Source organism: Equus asinus, chromosome 21 (assembly GCF_041296235.1).
Source record: "Equus asinus isolate D_3611 breed Donkey chromosome 21, EquAss-T2T_v2, whole genome shotgun sequence".
NCBI classification, from domain to species: domain Eukaryota; kingdom Metazoa; phylum Chordata; class Mammalia; order Perissodactyla; family Equidae; genus Equus; species Equus asinus.
The window spans coordinates 47,321,501-47,340,243 of record NC_091810.1 but is presented as its reverse complement, the minus strand read 5'-3'; the positions used below and the strand labels follow the sequence as shown (position 1 = coordinate 47,340,243).

Genomic DNA, 18,743 nt, shown 5'->3' with positions numbered 1-18,743 from the left:
TGCAGAAACACTCAACATTACTAATCATTAGAGAAATGCAAATCAAAACCACAATGAGATAGGCCACTTTACACCCATTAGGATGGCTACTATAAAAATAAATAAATAATAAGTATTGGTAAAAGATGTGGAGAATTTGGAACTCTTGTGCACTGTAGGTAGAATTACATAATGGTGCAACCTGTATGGAAAATAGTACGGCAGTTCTTCAAAAAATTAAAAATAAAACTACCATATAATCCAGCAATCCCACTTGTGGGTATATATCCAAAAGAATTGAAAGTAAGTTCTTGAGATATTTGCACATTCATTTTCATGGCAGTTATTCACAACAGCCAAGAGGTGGAAACCACCGAAATGCCCATTGACTGACGAATGAACAGACAAAATGCGGTATGTCCATATACTGGAATACTACTCAGCCTCAAAAAGGAAATCCTGTCACACACTACATGGATGAACCTTGAGGACATCATGCTAAGTGAAATAAAATAGACACAAAAAGACAAATACTATGATTCAGTTCATGATATCTCTAAAGTAGTTAAATTCATAGAAACAGAACATGGAATGGTTGTTAACAGAGGCTGGAGGAGAGAGAAGTGTGGAGTTGTTTTAATGGTTGTCGAGTTTCAGTTTCACAAGATGAAAAAGTTCTGGAGATTTGTTACACAACAGTGTGAGTATACTTAACACTACTGTACTGTACACTTAAAAATGGTCAAGATCTGGGGGCCGGCTCCGTGGCTGAGTGGTTAACTTTGCACGCTCTGCTGTGGCAGCCCCAGCTTTCACCGCTTCAAATCCTGGGCACAGACATGGCACCGTTCAAGCCATGCTGAGGCGGCATCCCACACGCCACTAGAAGGACCCACAACTAAAAAAAAATAGACAACTATGTACCGGGGGGCTTTGGGTAGAAAAAGGAAAAAAATAAAATAAAATAAAACAAAAAAATGGTCAAGATGGTATATTTTGTGTTTTTGAACTGTAGCTAAAATAAATAAGTAAGAGACCAGCTACAGCAAGGAAGTCTCAGTTGACCAAGACTGAGAATAGAAGCCATAAGAGAAATTATTTTCAGTTTCAGTTCCAAGGGCATTTATTTTCAAACCTTAATTTCTCCCTGGGAATGTGCTAACAGGAAACGCATTCATCTATTAAGGGGCATTTCAGTGTTGCTTGCAATGTTATTCAGGAGGTATGTTTATGCTGCTGTTAAGCTCAGTTTGAGGCAGGACATAGAGAGTGAATTCTATCAACATCTTCTGATCCATAACAGGATTTTCAGGGGTTCGATCTGAACCTGACCCTTCTGGCCCCAGGAGAATGAAAGTAAGAGCAGGTCTGTCTGAGGAGGCCTCATGAGCATGGGAGCAGGAGGTAAGCCCCGTGGCTTCCTCCCAAGGGGACCATGCTGCCCCTTGAGAACCACAGGCAGACCCCAAATCCCAGGGGCATTCTGTCCCCTTCGGCTTCCTGATCTGGCCTGGGTGGGGCGGGTCAGCCTGACTTGTAGACCTAGCTGTCTTCATTTCAGTTCTCAGACTCCACAGCCAGCCCTTACACATAACTGAACAGCATGGCTTCGTAGCTGAGGGGTCAGCAGCTTCTCACCCTCACCTGCCCAAAGCAGTGGTTGGGGAGTTGGCCCAATGAGATCATAGAGGATATTCAGGAACCAGGAGCCAGAAGCCAGCTGAGGGCTCCATCCCAGGTTCCCTGGAAAAGGATAAAAAGCCCTCAGGGCAGCAGAGGAACAGAACTGAGACCACTGGAAACCTGCCCTCCCCAGGCCTTTTCCAACCCACAATCCCCGCCATCCCCCGGTCCTCCCTACCCAAGAAGCAGCAGGAGACAAGGCCCAAAAGAGGAGGCTTTTAATACAAAGAGGGTGGGTATAGTCTAGGAAGGACTTAAATAAAGGGGATGAGATTGTCAGGAGCCAGCAGCTGGGGGTCTGGGGGCCCTGCGAAGTGGGACGATGCAGACAGAGTTTCGAGCCTCTTTGATCCGCCACCATCGGCCAAGCCTACAGGGGACAAGAGGAGCAGCTGAGGACAGGCTCAGCTCTCACCCAGTCTCCACCCCATTCCCACGGCTGCCCAACTGCCCAGCCACCCAGCCAGCGCCACCTGAGCCCACCCTCACCCTTGAAGGGGTGCCTCATACCTGTGCTCCTGCCCCACCCCAGCCACCAGGAAGTCCCCAGTGCTGGAGAACTTGAGGCTATTGATAAAGCCCACCTGAGAAGAGGGAGGGACAATGCAGTAGAAGATGAGTACAGATCCCCCCACCATAGCCCCAGCATCACAGTCAAGGGCTTGGCCGTACCAGGCCTGGGTTAAATCCCTGCGCTGCCTCCTGCCACTTGGGCCAGCCCTTTCCCCTCAGGGCCTCAGCCTCCCCATCTGTGAGAGGGGGGAAGTGGAGCACCAGCCTCACAGTGAGTTTGCGAGGATTAAAGAAACAGCGTACACCAAGTATGTCAGCCTAGCCAGGGCCCAGCGCTTGGCTTCCGGCTGTGGGGCCCTGGAGAACCCATGACCGTCACCATTGACCCAAGCCCTGCACTGTCACCAGACGTCACTGACAGAGTCTGCCATTCTCTCCTAGGTTACCCCAGGTCCCCACGCCTTAGCCTGGCATTAATCTGGCACCAGCCATGCGATCACAGTGCCAGGCCCTCCAGACCTTTGGCCACCCTGTTCCCGGCCTTGTACCCCAGTACCCAGGATGGTCTAGGACAGGTAGGGGACTGGGGAGAGGAAGAAGGGAGGCTTCCTGCCAGGCCCTGTGCAAGGAGCTGGGACTATGAAGAGAAGTCATAGCTGGCCTGCTCTGGGGAGGCTAAGGAGCCCGGGAGTGTGGCATAGAAGGCTGGGCATTCAAGCCCCACTCACCAGGGGGATGTCGCAGAGAAGGTCAAGCCGCCGGAAGCCCTCCCCACACTGCCAGAGCCGCACGGAGGAGCTGTGGGAGCCTGGGGGGACAAGGAGACAGTGAGCACCTCCTGCACCAGCCCACCCTGTGACCCCCTCCTCTCTGCCGTGGAGGGTACCCACCTGTGGCCACGAGGTCTGTGTTGAGCAGGGCTGCCACCGATGACACCCAGAAGGGCTGCTCCAAGCCCGGCTCCCCCCGCAGCCCATGGGCCTCACGTTGCAGGGCAAGTGGCCGCTTCTTGGAGAGTCCCCACAAAGCCACGGAGCTGTGAACAGGTAGGAGAGTCAGTGAGGAGGCCAGAGACAGGGCAGAAAGGCCACAGGAGCGAAGGGACCAAGTGCATACCACCATGGGAGGCAGACAAGGTCACCTCAGCTCTCTGCCTCAGGATACTCATCTATGAAAAGCGGTTATCACAGCTACAAAGCAGGGGGATCCTATGAGGCAGGTCCAGGAGCAATGGCACTGGTGGGAGACATCCAAAAGGCAGCTCTTACCCATCATCTGCGCCCGACACCATGTGCTCCTCATTGATGAGCTGGATGCTGTCGATGGAGCCCCTGGAGAAAGGAGCAGTGAGGGGCGTGCCCACCCCCACCCCTAGCCCCCGGCCCCCACCTAGTGCAGCAGGCTGCCTTACTGATGGCCATAGAAGACAAGCTGGGACTCCTCAGGGATCTTCCATACACGCACAGTCCCATCCCGGCCCCCAGCTGTCACACAGCACTCTCTGCTCAAGGCATCCAATGCAGCCACGGCATCCTGGTGTCCGAAACTGAAGTGGGGACAGAGGGAGAATGGGGTCACATGTGAACTCGCACACACACATCCACACACCCTCTCCCCACATAAACTCACAGTGTCTCCACGTAGGAGTTCTCCGCCACGTTCCACACCTTCACAGAGCGGTCATGGGACGTGCTATAGAGCTGGTACGTGCCTCTGCGGAACGCCAGTCCCTATGGGTGCAAGGAGAGAAGGCAAAAGGGGACCTGGACTATGGCAGGTGAGACATAGGTCAGGCCCAGGGAGGACTTCCTGAAAAACAAGTTACAGGGCACAAGGAGCCAGCTCCCCGTAACAGCTCTGTGGGCACTTCTGTACAGCTCTATCTGGAGCCAGGGGCACGCTCGCCTGCCCTCGAGCAGCTGGAGACTTCTCAGAGGCCTCCCTGCTCCCTAGGCAAGTTCAAGTCAGTCTCCCCAACCCCTTCCTGGCCCTTCACTCTGTTTATGTCCTTTACAGAGCCACTCACTACACCAAGAGCAGGTTCCGAGGATGGGGACCCTCTGCCCCATTCTCCCCATTCCACAGGGCCCAGCACCAAGTCTGGCCCATTTAGGCTAAGTGTCCACAAAAGGAGGCCCAGCTCACCGACACAGCATCCCGGTGTCCCGTGAAGGTGTACAGGTGCCGGCAGCTCTGGGCCTCCCAAATGAGAATGAGTTTGCTGCGGTCGCCTGAGGCCTGTGGGGATGAGGACGATGGCCACAGGTACCCACTGTGTGCCCAGACCTCTCACTCACCCCCAGGGCCAACCGTGCCTTACAAGGTACTTGCCGTCAGAGGAGATGGCCATGCAAAGGATGTGGCTGCTGTGGCCAGGGGGCTGCCCCTCAGCACCCTTCTTGGCTCGTGGGATCACATGAAGCTTCCGTCCACTCTCCACGCTCCCTGACACCGAAGGAAGAAAGAGGCTACTAGGATGGCAGACAGGACTGGCTGGCAACCCCCCCTCAAGGGCAGCATGTGGTAATGAAGTCCTAGCCTCACGTCAGATCTGGCTCAGCCCCTGGACAAGTCACCTCAGTTTCCTCATCTGTTAAGTGGTGACAATAATCCCAAAGGGCAGCCATGAAGCCCAGAAGAGAAGGGACAGCAAAGTGCTTTGACACAGATGGTGCAAGTTCTTCCTGCTGATGAACAGGATGGATGAGGACAGAACTCAGTTGTCGAAGGTTGGGAACCCAGGAGGACCAGGAACTCAATCCAATGACAGTGTCAGGGAGCTCACAAGCCCCACTCCTGAGCAGAAGCTTCTGCTGTCACACAGAAAACACCTCTTTGGGAGCAAACCTGCTTCTAGAAGCTTCCCTCATCAGGCTTCAGTTTGCCTTAATTACGGCCTCCTCCCCAGACCAGCCCTCCTGGATGACCCCCGGGAGCCATACCCTGACCCAGGCATTCACTCACATTTGATAATGGTGCAGTCTTTGGCAGCGGAAAAGATGGCCGAGTCATCTGGGGTGATAACCAAACACGTGATGGAGAGCTGGTGGCCCCGTAACATTCGAATGTCGGTTGGCGCTGGTGCCTGGATCTGGTCAGGTAGGGGCTGGGTCACTGCAACTGGGGGCAGGAAGGCACCCCTCCACGCACACACCATCCTTTCCCACCACCCCGCCCAGAAGGAAAGCCGGACCCAGGGCCACAAGGACCAGATCCTTACCTGACTCTGCGAAAATGCCCACATGTTCCAGACCAAAGACCCCACAGCCTGAGTCCTCAGTTGGGCCATCTGCCCACCAACCCAGGTGGGACCCCGAATTCCCTCCAAGGCACATCAAAGTGCCCTGCCCGCTCACCTCCTTTGCCACCGACTTCTGCAGCCTGCCCCTCTGCTCGAGCTGCATGGAGAGGAAAGAGGTGAGATCCCAGGAGCAGGACCAGCCCCATCACTTCCCTCCCATCACCCTCCCTCCACACTCACCACATCCTCCTTCAGGCGTCCCGCCACCTGGTCCTCCTCAAATTCGCGGGCCTCAGCCTTCTCCTCCTCTGTGTAGGACAGAGCAGACCAAGTAAACCCAGGCCAAAACCCCACTTTTTCCTTCCCAACCCCACCCCACCACCTCAGTTCTGGGCCCTGAACACTTAGGCTGTGTCCCAAGGGAAGTCAGCCTGCTTCAGGCAAAGGGGAGGGAAGGCTGGATGGTCTCCTCCTGCCCACTCCCTGTCTTTACTTATCAGACCAGTCTAAAGACACCTGAAGGTCTGGCTTGCCCCAGGAGGTCCATTAGAGCTCCTGGCCACCCTCCCACAGGGTGGCCAGTACTGGGCGCCCTGGCACCCCAGCATGTACATGCATCAATCACCCATCACGTGGCTGGGACTGCATCACGCAGGCTTAGGCACAGGTCCCACCCCTCACCTGCCCAGCCCATGGGCTTACCTTGCTGCTTGAGCTGCTCAAGGTAGAGCTTGGCCAAACGCAGCTTCTTTTCCTGGGCGGTCTCCTCCAGCTCCTCCTCCTCCTCCTCCTCAGTCCTCCTGGGAGCTAGGCTATGGGCAGGAGGGGCCGGGTTTGAGGAGGACTAACCCTGCTGCTCTGGCCACTAGGACCATACCTCCTGGCTGCTCCCCGTGCCACTCAACTGCCTCCATCCCTACCAGCCGTCATGGCCAATGATTACACATGCAGAAAACTGAAAGGGCCCACCCAGTGCCTGTCATAAGGGTGAAAATAGACCCCAAACCCAAAGGGATCGCTGCGAAATCTCTCAACTCTGGAAGGAAAGAGAAGGTTCTATAGCCTCCCAAGAAAAATCAGGTTGTGTACAAAGGTCAGCAATCAAAATGACTTCAGACGTCTCAACAGCAACACTGAGAGCAGCAAGACAAAGGAGCTGCGCACATGAAATTCCCAAAGAAAATGCTAACCCCTGGAATGCCGTGCCAGTTAAACCAACAAGTGAAGAGAGTGTCAGATATATAAGGTGTCACAGAGTTGGTCCTTGCTCCTTCTTCTAAGGATGGAGGATGTGCTCCTGAACAAGAGGGTGAACTAAGAATGAGATAAGCATACAAGACAGGAAACAGGAGATACAACATGAAGAGCAAAAAGGTAGATCCCAGAACCCCCGCCCCCAGACATGGGAGAGCTGCCAGCCCAGATCCTACCCAAGGACCCGAGACAGGTTGAGAGTGTCATTGCTTCATCCTCACTGCCACAGCACCATCCTCTACCCTGAGGACAAGATTCCAGATGAAGTTTAACTAGTCTTGGCTTGACCTCGTGCTGGTGAAGTCCCCGCCTTCCCTTCCGTGCCCCAGGCCCTGGACCAGCTGAGAGCACTCAATTCACTAAAGTCCTACTTTGACTTACTCCTGGTCACTGGAAGTAGATCATGGGAACTAAGAAGCAGAAAACCCAGGGCAGCCTGTTCCCTCAATCATGTGCCTGCAGATCTCTAGTCCCTGACAGGTGCTCCAACTGGTTCCTAGGACTCATACATGACCTTGCCCACAACTTCCCCAGAAGGGACCTTGGAAATTCAAGGAAGCCAAGGCCAGACCATGCCCCAGGGACCATTTAGTACCCAGTGCCCAGCAAGGCTTCAGCCAACAGGGTTGGTGCTGCCCTTCCCTTACAGAGCCAAAGTCAGAACTTCTACTCAGTTTACCCAAACTAATCAATCTCTTGTTTAGGGCTTCACACATAGGAGACAGAACTCTATAGACAACCAGGAGAAGTGGTCATTGTATGAGTCCCCTCATATGACATTCCAGAAAAAGCAAAACTATAGGGACAGAAGTTACCAGGGACTGGGGGAAGGGAGAGGAACTGACCACAAAAGACCAGGGGGGAATTCTGGAGGGTGATGAAACCCTTCTGTAGCCTCATAGTGGTGGTAGCTACAGAAATATGCGTCTGTCAAAACTCATCGAACTGTATACTAAAAAAGGTGAACGTTACTGTATGTAAATTATAGTTGAATGAGAAAATTTTAAAAAAGAAGAAAAAGGAAGGAAGGAAAGAACCCAAAGAAAGGAATGGCAGTTGGGGCTTCTAAGTTTCTGCAAATGGTCTACCTCTTAACCTCAGTGTTGGGCGCCCAGAGGTTCATCATTCATCATTACTCTTTCTAGTGCAAATACATTTCATGAACTCTTCCATTTCTAATACATTTCACAACACATTTTAAACACACTTGAAAGTGTTTAGCCCAGGGCCTGGCACACGCCCACTCACAGCAACCTTAGGACTAAGAAAAGTATAGAAGTCTTCCTGTGAGCAGATTAAGGCCAACACGTATTTCAGAAGCAGAATTTCCAAAGCCAACTCTTAAAGAAGGCACCAGGATTCCCTGGTATGAGGGTTGCCATTCCACAGGGTCAGGCCTGACACCCAGCTAGCCCCCTTTGAAACCCTGCAACATACCCCATCCCCATCACCTGCAGAATGAGACAGGTATTCAAAGCCCTCCACAATCTGGATGCATCCACCACCTCTCCATCTCCCCTTCTGGTACACTTACACCCCAGACTTTTCTCTGATCCCTGAATGCCTTCCCTCCCTCTCCATGAAGGAATCCTCCTCATCTCTCTATTTAAATGTAGCCTCCTCTGTTCCCAGAACACAAGCTGTAAGATATGCATCCCATTACAACACATTTGGCTTTCACCTGCCTGCTCATCTCTGTACTTTCAACAGTGAAGCCAGTGCCTGGCATATGTTGAGAGTCAAGGGGGAAAGCAATTATGAAACCGTGGGAAAACATAATGATGAACTAGCGAGCAACGCTTGCATCCCTCTCCCATTGCCAGTCAGTCCAGCCTGTGTTCAGCTCCCTGCCATAAGCCAGGGAGGTCTCAGTGGTCTCCCACTGGGGCTGGCAGTCCCCCCAACAGAGAGACCCTGCAGGGAAGGACATGAGACTTCTCAGGGTTAGAAACTGGAGGAAAGGGCCAAGATCTGAGAGCCAAGGACCAGAGCTCTGGGTTCTAGGCCCAGCTTTGCCCCGACTCAGAGTCCTCCACACTCCATGGGCCTCAGTGTTCCCTTCCACTAGGTAGGAAAAAAGAGCTCACCTCTCACTCTCTGAGTCGCTAGAGATCTCCTCATTCATCTTGCCGCCACCCTTGGACTTGCCCCTGTCCCCAGCAGAGTCGGCCTGGGAATTAATTATATGATCTTTGATCAAGGGTCCCCACCACCCCGGCACTGATCAAGGGCCCCTTCCGGTCTCTCGCGAACCCCGGGACTGGGAAAGGCGGTGGCCCCGGCTCAAGTGCAAAGCCTTCCAGAATTCAGCTCGCGGAGAGAGGAACGAAGCTGACTCCAGCTGGGGTCCCGTGAGAAGGGCCGGGGAGGTGACCAGGGCCCGGGGCCCGCGGATGGGATAGTGGTCCTAGTAGTACTGACCCCGACCAACAGAAGCGCCACGCTCACCTTCCGCCGCCGCTTGCCGGCCCCCGCACCGGCCCCGGCCCCCGCCCCCGAGGCCGGCTTTCCCCGCTTTCGAGCCGCCGCTGTCGCTGACATGCTGCCGGACGTGTGTGTTGCCGCAGCCGCTGGTGAGCTCACGTGGCGACTAAACCCGCGCGGTCTGGCAAGACTCCGCGCCCTGATAGGCTCCCACAGCCCGGCACGCCCCGCCTCTCAAGCTCCATTGGGTCCTTCAGTAGGCTCTGTCACGCCCCCAAGCGCCCATAGGATAAACGCCTGTGGCCACGCCTCCTTGAGCTCCGGCTCCCTCGCCAATCTCCAATAGGAAGCAAGCCTCTTCTCTGCGCTTCCGGCCCAAGGCTGCGGCGCGTGCGCTCTACTACTTAGCTGACGTCTAAAGGAGGAGTCCGACCAGGAGGGCCTTCTGTGTGATTGCGCGTCTTGTACGCTTGGGGGCGCCAGAGATACAGGGTTCCCTGTGCTGGAGCGTGCCTCCTCCCCGTCGGGGGCGGGGACAAGGGTGAACCAGCCTGACACTAGATAACGGGGGGGATCCAGGCAGCCCCGGGGAGAGGGAGGCAATGCCAGTACCCGGGCCCGAGGTCGTTGGGCAACCGGTGGACACGTATTGCATGCCTCAGGCGAGATGAGCAGCGCTAAGGGCGGCGTCAATCCCCTGGGCTTTGGCTATGTCCTGATCAAGGGTCCACCCATCCGTGGGAGAGGCTCCCCGCCCTCGGCCTGCCCAGCCTCTGACTCACCCAACTGGTGGCCACATAACTGAAATCCTACGCTCCAACCTCAGCTCCACCCCTCTGGCGATTGCCGGGAAGCCTAAGGCTTACAGAGGGTTGCTAGAGAGGGCCCTGGAACTAGGACTGCCAGGAATTGCTGATAGTAGCCGTGCCCTCTCCCAGGTCTCTACTTCTCTTAGGTGAGTGTCCTATGGACCTGCCCACAGCCTTCCACAGGGCAGGGCGGGGTGGGACTGGCCCTTGCCCTCTGGCTGTACAGGGCCAGTGGTCTACAACCCTGGCTGGCACCCCGGAACTCTTGAGCCCTTTGGGAAGGGTTTTTACGCTACTGAGTCCCAAGCTCTGGAGGGACAGGTCTGGTCCAGGAGTGCTGCCCCCAGGACAGCTGCCCACTCTCCTCCATAGCTGGGGTGACTCAGCCTAGCAACTATGCCAGGTCCAAGTTAGCTGAGAGGGGGCAGGAGCAGGCAGTACCCAGCGAGTGTTCTGGAGGGAGGAGGAGCCCAGAAGTGATGGGGGAGAGTTTCCTTTCACTTTCCCTATCATGTCAGAAACACACTGGAGAGCTAGAGAAGGTAGGGAACCACTCTTCCTTGACCGACGTGGGCAGACTGGACAGGGTCATGGCCTGGCCCCTGTGAGTGGGGAAAGGGGTGTATCTGGGGTGCAGAGAGCCAGTTTTGGTCTGGGCCTGGGAATGGGGAAGTGGAGGCAGGTGGAGGCAGTGGGAGGTCACCAAAGGGCAAACCCAGGGTACAGCAATTTGTGCTTTGCCAGCCAGGTGGGTGCGGAAGTTATGAGGCCTGAGGTCCTCCTCGGTGGCCCAGAACAGCCATGACTCCAAAGCGCAAACCCCCTGCACAGCATGAGGGCCCTGAGAAGAAGAAGGGGCGCCAGGGGACAGAGGATGACAACTTCCGCTCCACTGCAGAGGCCCTCAGGGCTGCACCCACAGAGAAGTGCATAGTCCGAGTGGACCCTGCATGCCCACTCAGTGGCAGCCCGGGGACCCAGGTAAGCTGTAGTCCCTGGGTCTCCAGAGGCCCAGAGTCTCCTAGATACAAATACATTCAAGACCCACTCCCCTCTCCACTGGGGCTAGGCTCTGGCCACATAGCTCAAGGCTCCCAAGTAAGCTATGTTCTCCCAAGACCCCAAAGGTCTGGCAGGGCTATATCCTATCAAATCTGGGCAGGTCATGTCTGCTCTTCAGACCCCAGCACAGGCCCCTGAGCTTCTCAGGCCTCCCACCACCACACTTAAGGCAGGGTTCTGACCCCCTCAGTCTCCTCAGGACTCACCTATGTCCCCTCAAACCAGCCACACAGGGTAGGGCCTTGACACCTAAGATCACCCACAGGGCAGGGTTGTGTCCCTGTCAGAACCCCCAAGGCAGAACCATGTGTCCCTCAGATCCCCAGACCCAGGGCACAGTCATGTCCCCCCAGAACCTCTCTCCATTGCCCAAGTTTAGCCATGTCCCCTCAGACTGTGTCCCACAGGCCAGAACCATGACCCCCTCTAGCCTTCACAAGCGGGGCCTCCTCTGACACCCCAATGCAGTCTGACTCCTGTCCCTGTCAGATCTCTATCAGTGTGTGGCTGGCTGCCCCGTCCCACCCAAGGGCAGCCCAAGCCAGCCTGCCCTCCCCGTGCCCCCTCTGGCCCCAGGTGCATGAAGACTACAACTGCACCCTGAACCAGACCAACGTCGGGAACAACAACAACAAGTTCTACATCATCCAGCTGCTGGAAGCGGGTGACCGCTTTGTCTGCTGGAACCGCTGGGGCCGTGTGGTGAGTACCACCTGCCCACCTGTGCCTGCCTCCTCCCCACCTCTCCCTGCTCAACACATGCCCCCTGCTCCCCAGGGTCCCCACAGGTTTCTCAGGCCGAAAGCCCACGGCTGCTGACTGTGTCACCTCCCCACCTCCAACTGTCCAGGGGCACTCAGCACAGGGCCTGGCACAGCAGAAGCTAGCAGATGTTTGCGGTGGGCACAGTGGAGGGCATGCCCCTGAAGGCTGTTGGTTGCAGGGAGAGGTGGGCCAGTCAAAGCTCAACTACTTCGTGTTACTGGAGGATGCAAAGAAGGACTTTGAGAAGAAATTTCGAGACAAGACCAAGAACAGCTGGGCGGAGAGGGACCGCTTTGTGGCCCATCCCGGCAAGTACACACTTATCGAAGTACAAGGAGAGGAGGAAACCCAGGAAGCCATGGTGAAGGTGGAGAGGCGGAGTGGCCAGGGAGGGTGCATGGGCCTCAGTCTGGCCAAACTCTGCATTATGCTGGGCCCTGCTCCAGGCGCAGGTGCCCTGCCCAGCTGCGCCTACCCACGTGCACCCTCTATCCCTAGGTGGACGGAGGCCCACTGAGGACCGTGGTCCAGCAGGTGCAGCCCTGCTCCCTGGATACAGCCACACAGAAGCTCATCACCAATATCTTCAGCAAGGACATGTTCAATAATGCTATGGCCCTCATGAACCTGGGTGAGGGGAGAGGAGCCAGGTAGGGTTGCAGGGGCCCAGGGGTAGCAGGGCTCTGGGGCTGAGTCTCCCCACTCTCCCCATCCCCTTAGATGTGAAGAAGATGCCCCTGGGAAAATTGAGCAAGCAGCAGATTGCACGGGGCTTCGAGGCTTTAGAGGCACTGGAGGTGGCCCTGAAAACCCCCACAGATGGTGGCCTCAACCTGGAGGAGCTGTCTTCCCGCTTCTACACTGTCATTCCCCACAACTTTGGCCGCAGCCGGCCCCCGCCCATCAACTCCCCTGAGCTTCTGCAGGCCAAGAAGGACATGCTGCTGGTGAGGGTTGGCGGGTGGGCAGACAGTGGGGGTATCAAACAGATAGACTGGGCAGGGGAGGGAGGACAGATGGCCAAGAAGCCCCAGATAGGTGGACTGCCACAGGCAAGCCGAAGGAGGAGAAGGCCAGACAGATAGATGTGGTGGGGATGAACAAGTGGACAGACAGGTGGGGTAGCCATGGTCCTAGTGCTGTGGGAGGGAGAAGGGAGGCCAGGAGTCAAGTAGACAGACAAGCTGCTAGCGCCCATCATCTTAGGTGCTGGCAGACATCGAGCTGGCCCAGACCCTACAGGCAGCTCCTGAGGAGAAGAAGGTGGAGGAGGTGCCACACCCACTGGACCGAGATTACCAGCTCCTCAAGTGCCAGCTCCAGCTGCTAGACCCAGAGGCACCTGATTACAAGGTGGGCAGGGCCCCACAGAGGAGCTGGGCTAACAATGGGCACCGTCCCTCTGCGCATCTGCCCTCCAGGTGCCCAGAGGAGTCCCTTGCCTTCAGCCTTCCCTCCCTGTGTCTCTAGGGCCTAAGAACACGTCTCTCACCCTTGGCACACCGCTTCTGCTCTTCCCACAGGTGATTCATACCTACTTAAAACATACGGGCAACAACTACAGGTGCCCTGCTCTTCAACATGTTTGGAAAGTGAACCGAGAAGGAGAGGTGAGGGAGAGTCCCCTCACCCATTCCATCACTACCTTATCCCTCATGGAGATGACCTTGGCCTATCTGCCCCTTAGTACTCAGCCTAGCCACTCTGATCAGTTTTGCGAGGCCTAGGTCTTGTGTGTGTGTGCGTGAGTGTGCGTGAATGGCCAGAGGGGCCCTCAGCCTTGGTTGTACCCTCTGAACAGCAGGGAGAAGCACCTGAGCTTGGATTGCATGACTTTCCCGGTTCCCACCTTCTTTCCTCCAGGGAGATAGGTTCCAGGCCCACTCCAAGCTGGGTAATCGGAGGCTACTGTGGCATGGCACCAACGTGGCTGTGGTGGCCGCCATCCTCACCAGCGGGCTCCGCATCATGCCACATTCTGGTGGCCGTGTTGGCAAGGGCATCTACTTCGCCTCAGAAAACAGCAAGTCAGCTGGCTATGGTGAGATGCTGCTCAGGGCCAAGCCCTGGGCGGGTATGGAGACACTAAGGAGGACTCAGCCCAGTGCTTGCCCAACTTGTGGTGGATCCGGGAGAGGAACCCTTGAATGGTTACTGCCCAGAGTGCTCAATGGGGCATCCTAGGGCTTGGGGGGACTCAAGGGAGGCACCCAGTGGTCAGGGATGGCTTCCTGGAGAAGGCAATGCAGATAGGATGAGTGTGCCAACCAGACCTGGGAGGGGGTGAAAGAGGAGACTTCGAGGTAAAGCAGCCCAGGGTGGCACAAAGGCTGGGAGGCTGCAGCAGGTCAGGACCTCTGAGCATAACCTGATCCTAAAGCTTAGAGCACGTGCCTGGGGTGGGCAGGGGCTGGGGCCCTGGAGGGTCAAGGGAGCCTCATCCAGGGAGCAATGGGGAGCCCAGTTAGATTTGCGTGTAACAGGATCTCAGTGGCTGCAGCTATGGGAGGGTGGCAGAGGCCAGAGGCTGCAGGGAGGGAGGCTCTCATCCAGGCCAGATGTGATGGGTGCCCAGCCCAGAGCAATAGAGGTGGGGGAGGAGAGAGTCCATGAGAGGGACATGTGGGAGGTAGGAGGGGCAGCGTATGGGAAAGGGTTGAAAGTTTCTCTAATGACCCCCAAGTGTGTTTCCCGAGGTGTCCTCACTGAGGTGACCTCCCCAGACTGGCTCCTCAGCCCAGGCTGACCCCATCATTGGAGACCACCACCACCCACCCATCTAAGAGAGCAAGTTCTAAGGATTCATCCGAGGGCGGATGGTGCTGAAGTTCTAGGATATCTGAGGCTGCCCAAGGCCGAGGGGTCCACTGGGAGGGCAGAAGAGCCTAAGAAGGCATGGAGGGCAGCCTTAGTAGAGCCAGTGCAAGGACGTCCCAGGATAAGGGGTGAAGGATGCCAGTGGCAAAATCAGCAGAACAGGCCAGGGAGAAAAGCCCCTTGCTCCGTATTTGGTCACTGGGAGGCCATTCCTGACCTTGGTGAGGGCGGCAGGGAGTGTAGAGGCCTGGCTTCAGAGAGCCGAGGAGTGGAGGAGAGAGGAAGGAGGGAGCACGGCCAGAACAAGGGGGTGTTTTTGTTGTCTGTTTGTTTTTTTAAGATTGGCACCTGAGCTAACAACTGTTGCCAATCTTCTTTTTTTTCCTTGTGCTTTTTCTCCCCAAGTCCCCCCAGCACATAGTTGTATATTTTAGTTGTGGGTCCTTCTAGCTGTTGCATGTGGGACACTGCCTCAGCATGGCCTGATGAGCAGTGTTATGGCCGTGCCCAGGATCCAAACCAACTAAACCCTGGGCCACCGAAGCAGAGCACATGAACTTAACCACTCAGCCACAGGGCCAGCCCCAAGGAGGTGTTTTTAAGGATGGAGGAAGAATGGGCACTTTTCTGGCCTGGGGCAGCAAAGCCAGAGGAGATAATGATGTAAGAGAGAAGGGCCCAGGGAGTCAGCCAGGAGGGCCAAACTGCCCACCCTGAGCCTCCCTGTGTCCCCCAGTTACTGGCATGTGCTGTGGGGCCCACCACATCGGCTACATGTTCCTGAGTGAGGTGGCACTGGGCAGAGAACACCACATCACCATTGATGAGCCTAGCTTAAAGCAGCCACCCCCTGGCTTCGACAGTGTCATCGCCCGAGGCCACACAGAACCTGGTGAGCTCCAAGAAACTGGACAAAAGGTGGGAGTGAGATGGGGGACCAGATGCTTTCAGGGAGGAGGTGAGCAGAGAAGGGGCTGTGGAGAGGGACGAAAAGAAGCAGGTTCATCACTGCAGTCAGTCATTCACTTTGTCATTCAACAAACACTCACTGGTTTAACAGATCATTCCTGGGCATCCGGGTGGGCTTCAAAGAAGAGGTCTCATTGAGCATTGAAAGATGAGTAGGCATTTCCCAGGCAGAGCACTGGGGGAGGATATTCCAGGCAGAAGGCCCAGCCTGTGAAGTAGTTTAGAGGTTGGCAAGGTAGGAATGAGCAAGCATTCCCTGTAGCAGAAGTGGAGAGCTGGTAAAGCCAGGGACCAGTGACCCTTGGATAACCATGGCCCTTGTTGTGCCCTGCAGATCCGACCCAGGACACTGAGCTGGAGCTGGATGGCCAGAAAGTTGTGGTACCCCAGGGCCCGCCCATGCCCTGCCCGGAGTTCAGCAGCTCCAGCTTCTTGCAGAGCGAGTATCTCATCTACCAGGAGAGCCAGTGCCGCCTGCGCTACCTGCTGGAAGTTCGCCTCTAAGCTGTCCGCCCGCCTCCTGGGGCTCTGCTGGGGGCTGGACCGTCATCCTCAATCTTCCTGCCCATCCCTGGTGCCCCCATATCACTCCTTCCTGCTCCCAGATCTCCCTCTTTCCCAGACAGGGATCCCCCCTCCCTCCAATCCTTGTTAGCCCTGGCATGGCTAACTCCCAGTCTCGCTCCCCTCCTAAGCTGATGGGCACAATCAACTGGCGTTATTACTGGGATACAGATACAAAAGCCTATTCAAGGCTGTGTAGTTAGAGGGACACAGGCTGAGGGTGGGCGGCATCCCCCATCCACCCAGGCCGTCCACACCGTCCATCCGAGAGATGTGATCACCAAGGTAGGCTGAACTTCAGGCATGCACAGACAAGTTTATTAAACATTATATTCACTCACCTCCCAGCCTCTGCTTATCTGTGCTGCAGCTGCACCAGGCCTGGGCCTCCTTTCTCCCAACGGTGACCCACCACACCACACGGCAGCTCCAGCCCCACTCCAAGGAGCGAGCACTCGCAAGGTTGATGTGGGTCACCCACACCCCCCACCCACCCTGGCCGATCTACATCCATCACTAAAACAACTGGCCTCCTCTGAACACTGGGCCTGCAGAGGGGACCCTCACCATCGACTCAGAACTGTTGGTCATTTGGGGATCCACCTGGTGATTCTGTCCTTTAGCCCAGACATGGCCAGGCTACGCAAGTATTGCTTACGTCTTGGCGCCAGACATCCATATGTGTCTTATATCTGAGGATTATAGACAGGTTGAGCGTGTATCTGAGGGCCACAGTTCTGCAATCAGGAAAGGAATGCCAGTTATCACCCCAGGTCACCCCACCCACGAACAAGGGGTGCAGGCACTAGAGAGAGGGCCAGGACCCAGTCCAGGGTCACATGCTGCATGTACTCGTCACGTCTCTTTAGTCTCCTTTAATCTAAAACCATTCCTCAGCCATTTTTTTTCATTCCTAACTTTGACATTCTTGACACTCCTGAAGAGGACAGGCCAGTTGTTTCCTAGAATCTCTCTCAATTTGGGTTTGTCTGATGTTTTGTCATGAATAGATTCAGGTATGCAGTTTTGGCAGGAACATATATAAATGATGTGTCCTCAGTGCATTGTCAGGAGGGACATATCCCACTCTTGGTGATGTTAACTTTGATTGCTTAAGGTGGTGTCCACCAGGTTTTGCCACTGGAACGTTACTTTTTCTCCCGTTTGTAATTAATCAGCAATCTGTGGGAAAAATACTTGGAGGTGTAAATGTCTCATTCCTCATTGACTTTCACCCACTGGCTTTAACATCCATTGATGATTTTTACCTGAAATCGTTGACTTGAATCGATTTTTGCTAAGATGGTTGCAAATGATAGTTATCTAATTCCCTCGTTTCTTTTATATTTATTAATTATTCTTCTATATCAGTATGGATTTGTGGATTCTTATTTTATGCAATGGGTTATAATCCATTACTGCCATTATTTTGATACTCAAACTGTCCCAGATATGGCCAGCAGAAGGCTCTTCAAGCTGACCCCTGTGTCTACATAATTTTTTGAGCACTTCCTTACTTTCTGACATCACAAGATGTTCCAGGCACATCTCACACAAACCTGGAATCAGCCATTTCTCCAAGGGCTCTGGTTCCCTAGAGCAGGAAATAGTATTTAGAATCTAAGATCTGGGCGGTAGATATGCTCCTTGGTAGTGGGGTGTCACTGCATTTAAGTCTTTGTAGCAAAAAGAGCTAGGAAATACGTGTATGTAAATAAATAATCTATATCCATTTCTCCAACTCCAGTCCAATACCACAGGGTTCTTCCATTCTACCTCAGATCCATATTTATACCTCCCTTCTCTAATGGGAGCTTGGTTTTCATCAACATCAATGTATTTACTTATTCGTTCAATCCCACACAAAAAGGAATTTCAGAATTGCTACATCCATACCATTATAAAAAACAAACGTTCTAAGCAGAACTCAAGATTTATTGAATCTTATTCAAGATTATCTTTTTATCTGTAGACTGAGGATCAGTGGTCAAAGGTGTGAACACAGGTTCAAATGTTACTTGAGTTGGTTATTTCACTTCAGTGCAGTTACGTTATTCATTTGAAATACAGGTAGGTTTATTTATTTCTGTTTATATTCACTTTTAGGGGCTTTTCCTCATCTCCATTGATTTATTTTTTCCAATAATTAGACCATTAACATAGTTCCAAAAAGTCCAATCTATACAAAAATGTGTGCTCAGAAGAATGTTCTTCTCCTAGCCCTTTCACCCCATTCCCACCCACTTGCTGTAATTTCTGGTTTATCCTTCCTGCATTTCTTTTTGAAAATTAAAAAAATAAACTACAAAATGTTTTAACTTTTTATTTAGTTGATTTTGACGGGAGCGTGCACTCTCCAACCCACCATAGCCCCCATCCCTTCCTGTTGCCTCCCCCAGTCCACTTTTCTCCTTTGCTATCCCCACCTGGCCCTGGTGAGCCCTCCCCAGGCCCTGGTGGCTCAGGGGCTGGCGCAGGCCTGCAGGCCTAACTGGACAGGGAGAAGGCCAACACCTACTCCTTCCTCTGAACCAAGACCTCAAAAATCCAGCTTCACCTCCTAGAGGCAAATGCCCACGTCCAAGGTGTGGCCAAGTACAGGAAGTGGTGCCTGTGTGGACAGACCCTAGGAAGCAGGTGACCTCGGTTCCAGGTACAACTCA

General features: G+C 54.4%; 2 protein-coding genes across 6 annotated transcripts; one reads left to right on the top strand and one right to left on the bottom strand.

Annotated features, from left to right (window-relative positions):
- Positions 1-1,081: 1,081 nt before the first annotated feature.
- On the bottom strand, positions 1,082-9,277 carry RRP9 (ribosomal RNA processing 9, U3 small nucleolar RNA binding protein). Its single transcript, XM_014840557.3, has 15 exons — positions 9,119-9,277; positions 8,758-8,840; positions 6,119-6,228; positions 5,657-5,724; positions 5,532-5,573; positions 5,140-5,266; positions 4,496-4,620; positions 4,321-4,413; positions 3,805-3,905; positions 3,587-3,721; positions 3,444-3,506; positions 3,066-3,211; positions 2,904-2,983; positions 2,173-2,246; positions 1,082-2,032 (listed from the first exon to the last, which is right to left on the bottom strand). The coding sequence occupies exons 1-15, from the start codon at positions 9,209-9,211 to the stop codon at positions 1,939-1,941; spliced, it is 1,434 nt and encodes a 477-aa protein (XP_014696043.1). The 5' UTR covers positions 9,212-9,277; the 3' UTR covers positions 1,082-1,938.
- Positions 9,278-9,616: 339 nt separating this feature from the next.
- PARP3 (poly(ADP-ribose) polymerase family member 3) lies at positions 9,617-18,398 on the top strand. Of its 5 annotated transcripts, none has more exons than XM_014840559.3 (11): positions 9,617-10,049; positions 10,652-10,884; positions 11,542-11,667; positions 11,909-12,097; positions 12,229-12,361; positions 12,451-12,677; positions 12,937-13,083; positions 13,254-13,340; positions 13,594-13,771; positions 15,284-15,439; positions 15,851-18,398. In XM_014840559.3, the coding sequence occupies exons 2-11, from the start codon at positions 10,705-10,707 to the stop codon at positions 16,018-16,020; spliced, it is 1,593 nt and encodes a 530-aa protein (XP_014696045.1). In that variant the 5' UTR covers positions 9,617-10,049; positions 10,652-10,704; the 3' UTR covers positions 16,021-18,398. The 5 variants fall into 5 exon arrangements, with proteins under 5 accessions (XP_014696045.1, XP_014696044.1, XP_070349830.1 ...); XM_014840558.3 differs by having other exon boundaries at positions 9,620-10,049; positions 10,648-10,884; XM_070493729.1 differs by lacking the exon at positions 9,617-10,049 and adding an exon at positions 10,381-10,445.
- Positions 18,399-18,743: the final 345 nt, after the last annotated feature.

What these genes read in the sequence shown, in the direction of transcription:
- PARP3 (XM_014840559.3), top strand. Translation starts at nt 10,705, where the DNA reads ATGACTCCAAAGCGCAAACCCCCTGCACAGCATGAGGGCCCTGAGAAG. An exon ending in CCAAGAAGGACATGCTGCTG is followed by an intron (nt 12,678 to 12,936) that starts GTGAGGGTTGGC and finishes CCATCATCTTAG; the next exon opens with GTGCTGGCAGACATCGAGCT. An exon ending in CAGCAAGTCAGCTGGCTATG is followed by an intron (nt 13,772 to 15,283) that starts GTGAGATGCTGC and finishes TGTGTCCCCCAG; the next exon opens with TTACTGGCATGTGCTGTGGG.
- RRP9 (XM_014840557.3), bottom strand. Translation starts at nt 9,211, where the DNA reads ATGTCAGCGACAGCGGCGGCTCGAAAGCGGGGAAAGCCGGCCTCGGGG. An exon ending in AGACTGCACCATTATCAAAT is followed by an intron (nt 4,621 to 5,139) that starts GTGAGTGAATGC and finishes CTTCGGTGTCAG; the next exon opens with GGAGCGTGGAGAGTGGACGG. An exon ending in TTCTCTGCGACATCCCCCTG is followed by an intron (nt 2,247 to 2,903) that starts GTGAGTGGGGCT and finishes CCCTCTTCTCAG; the next exon opens with GTGGGCTTTATCAATAGCCT.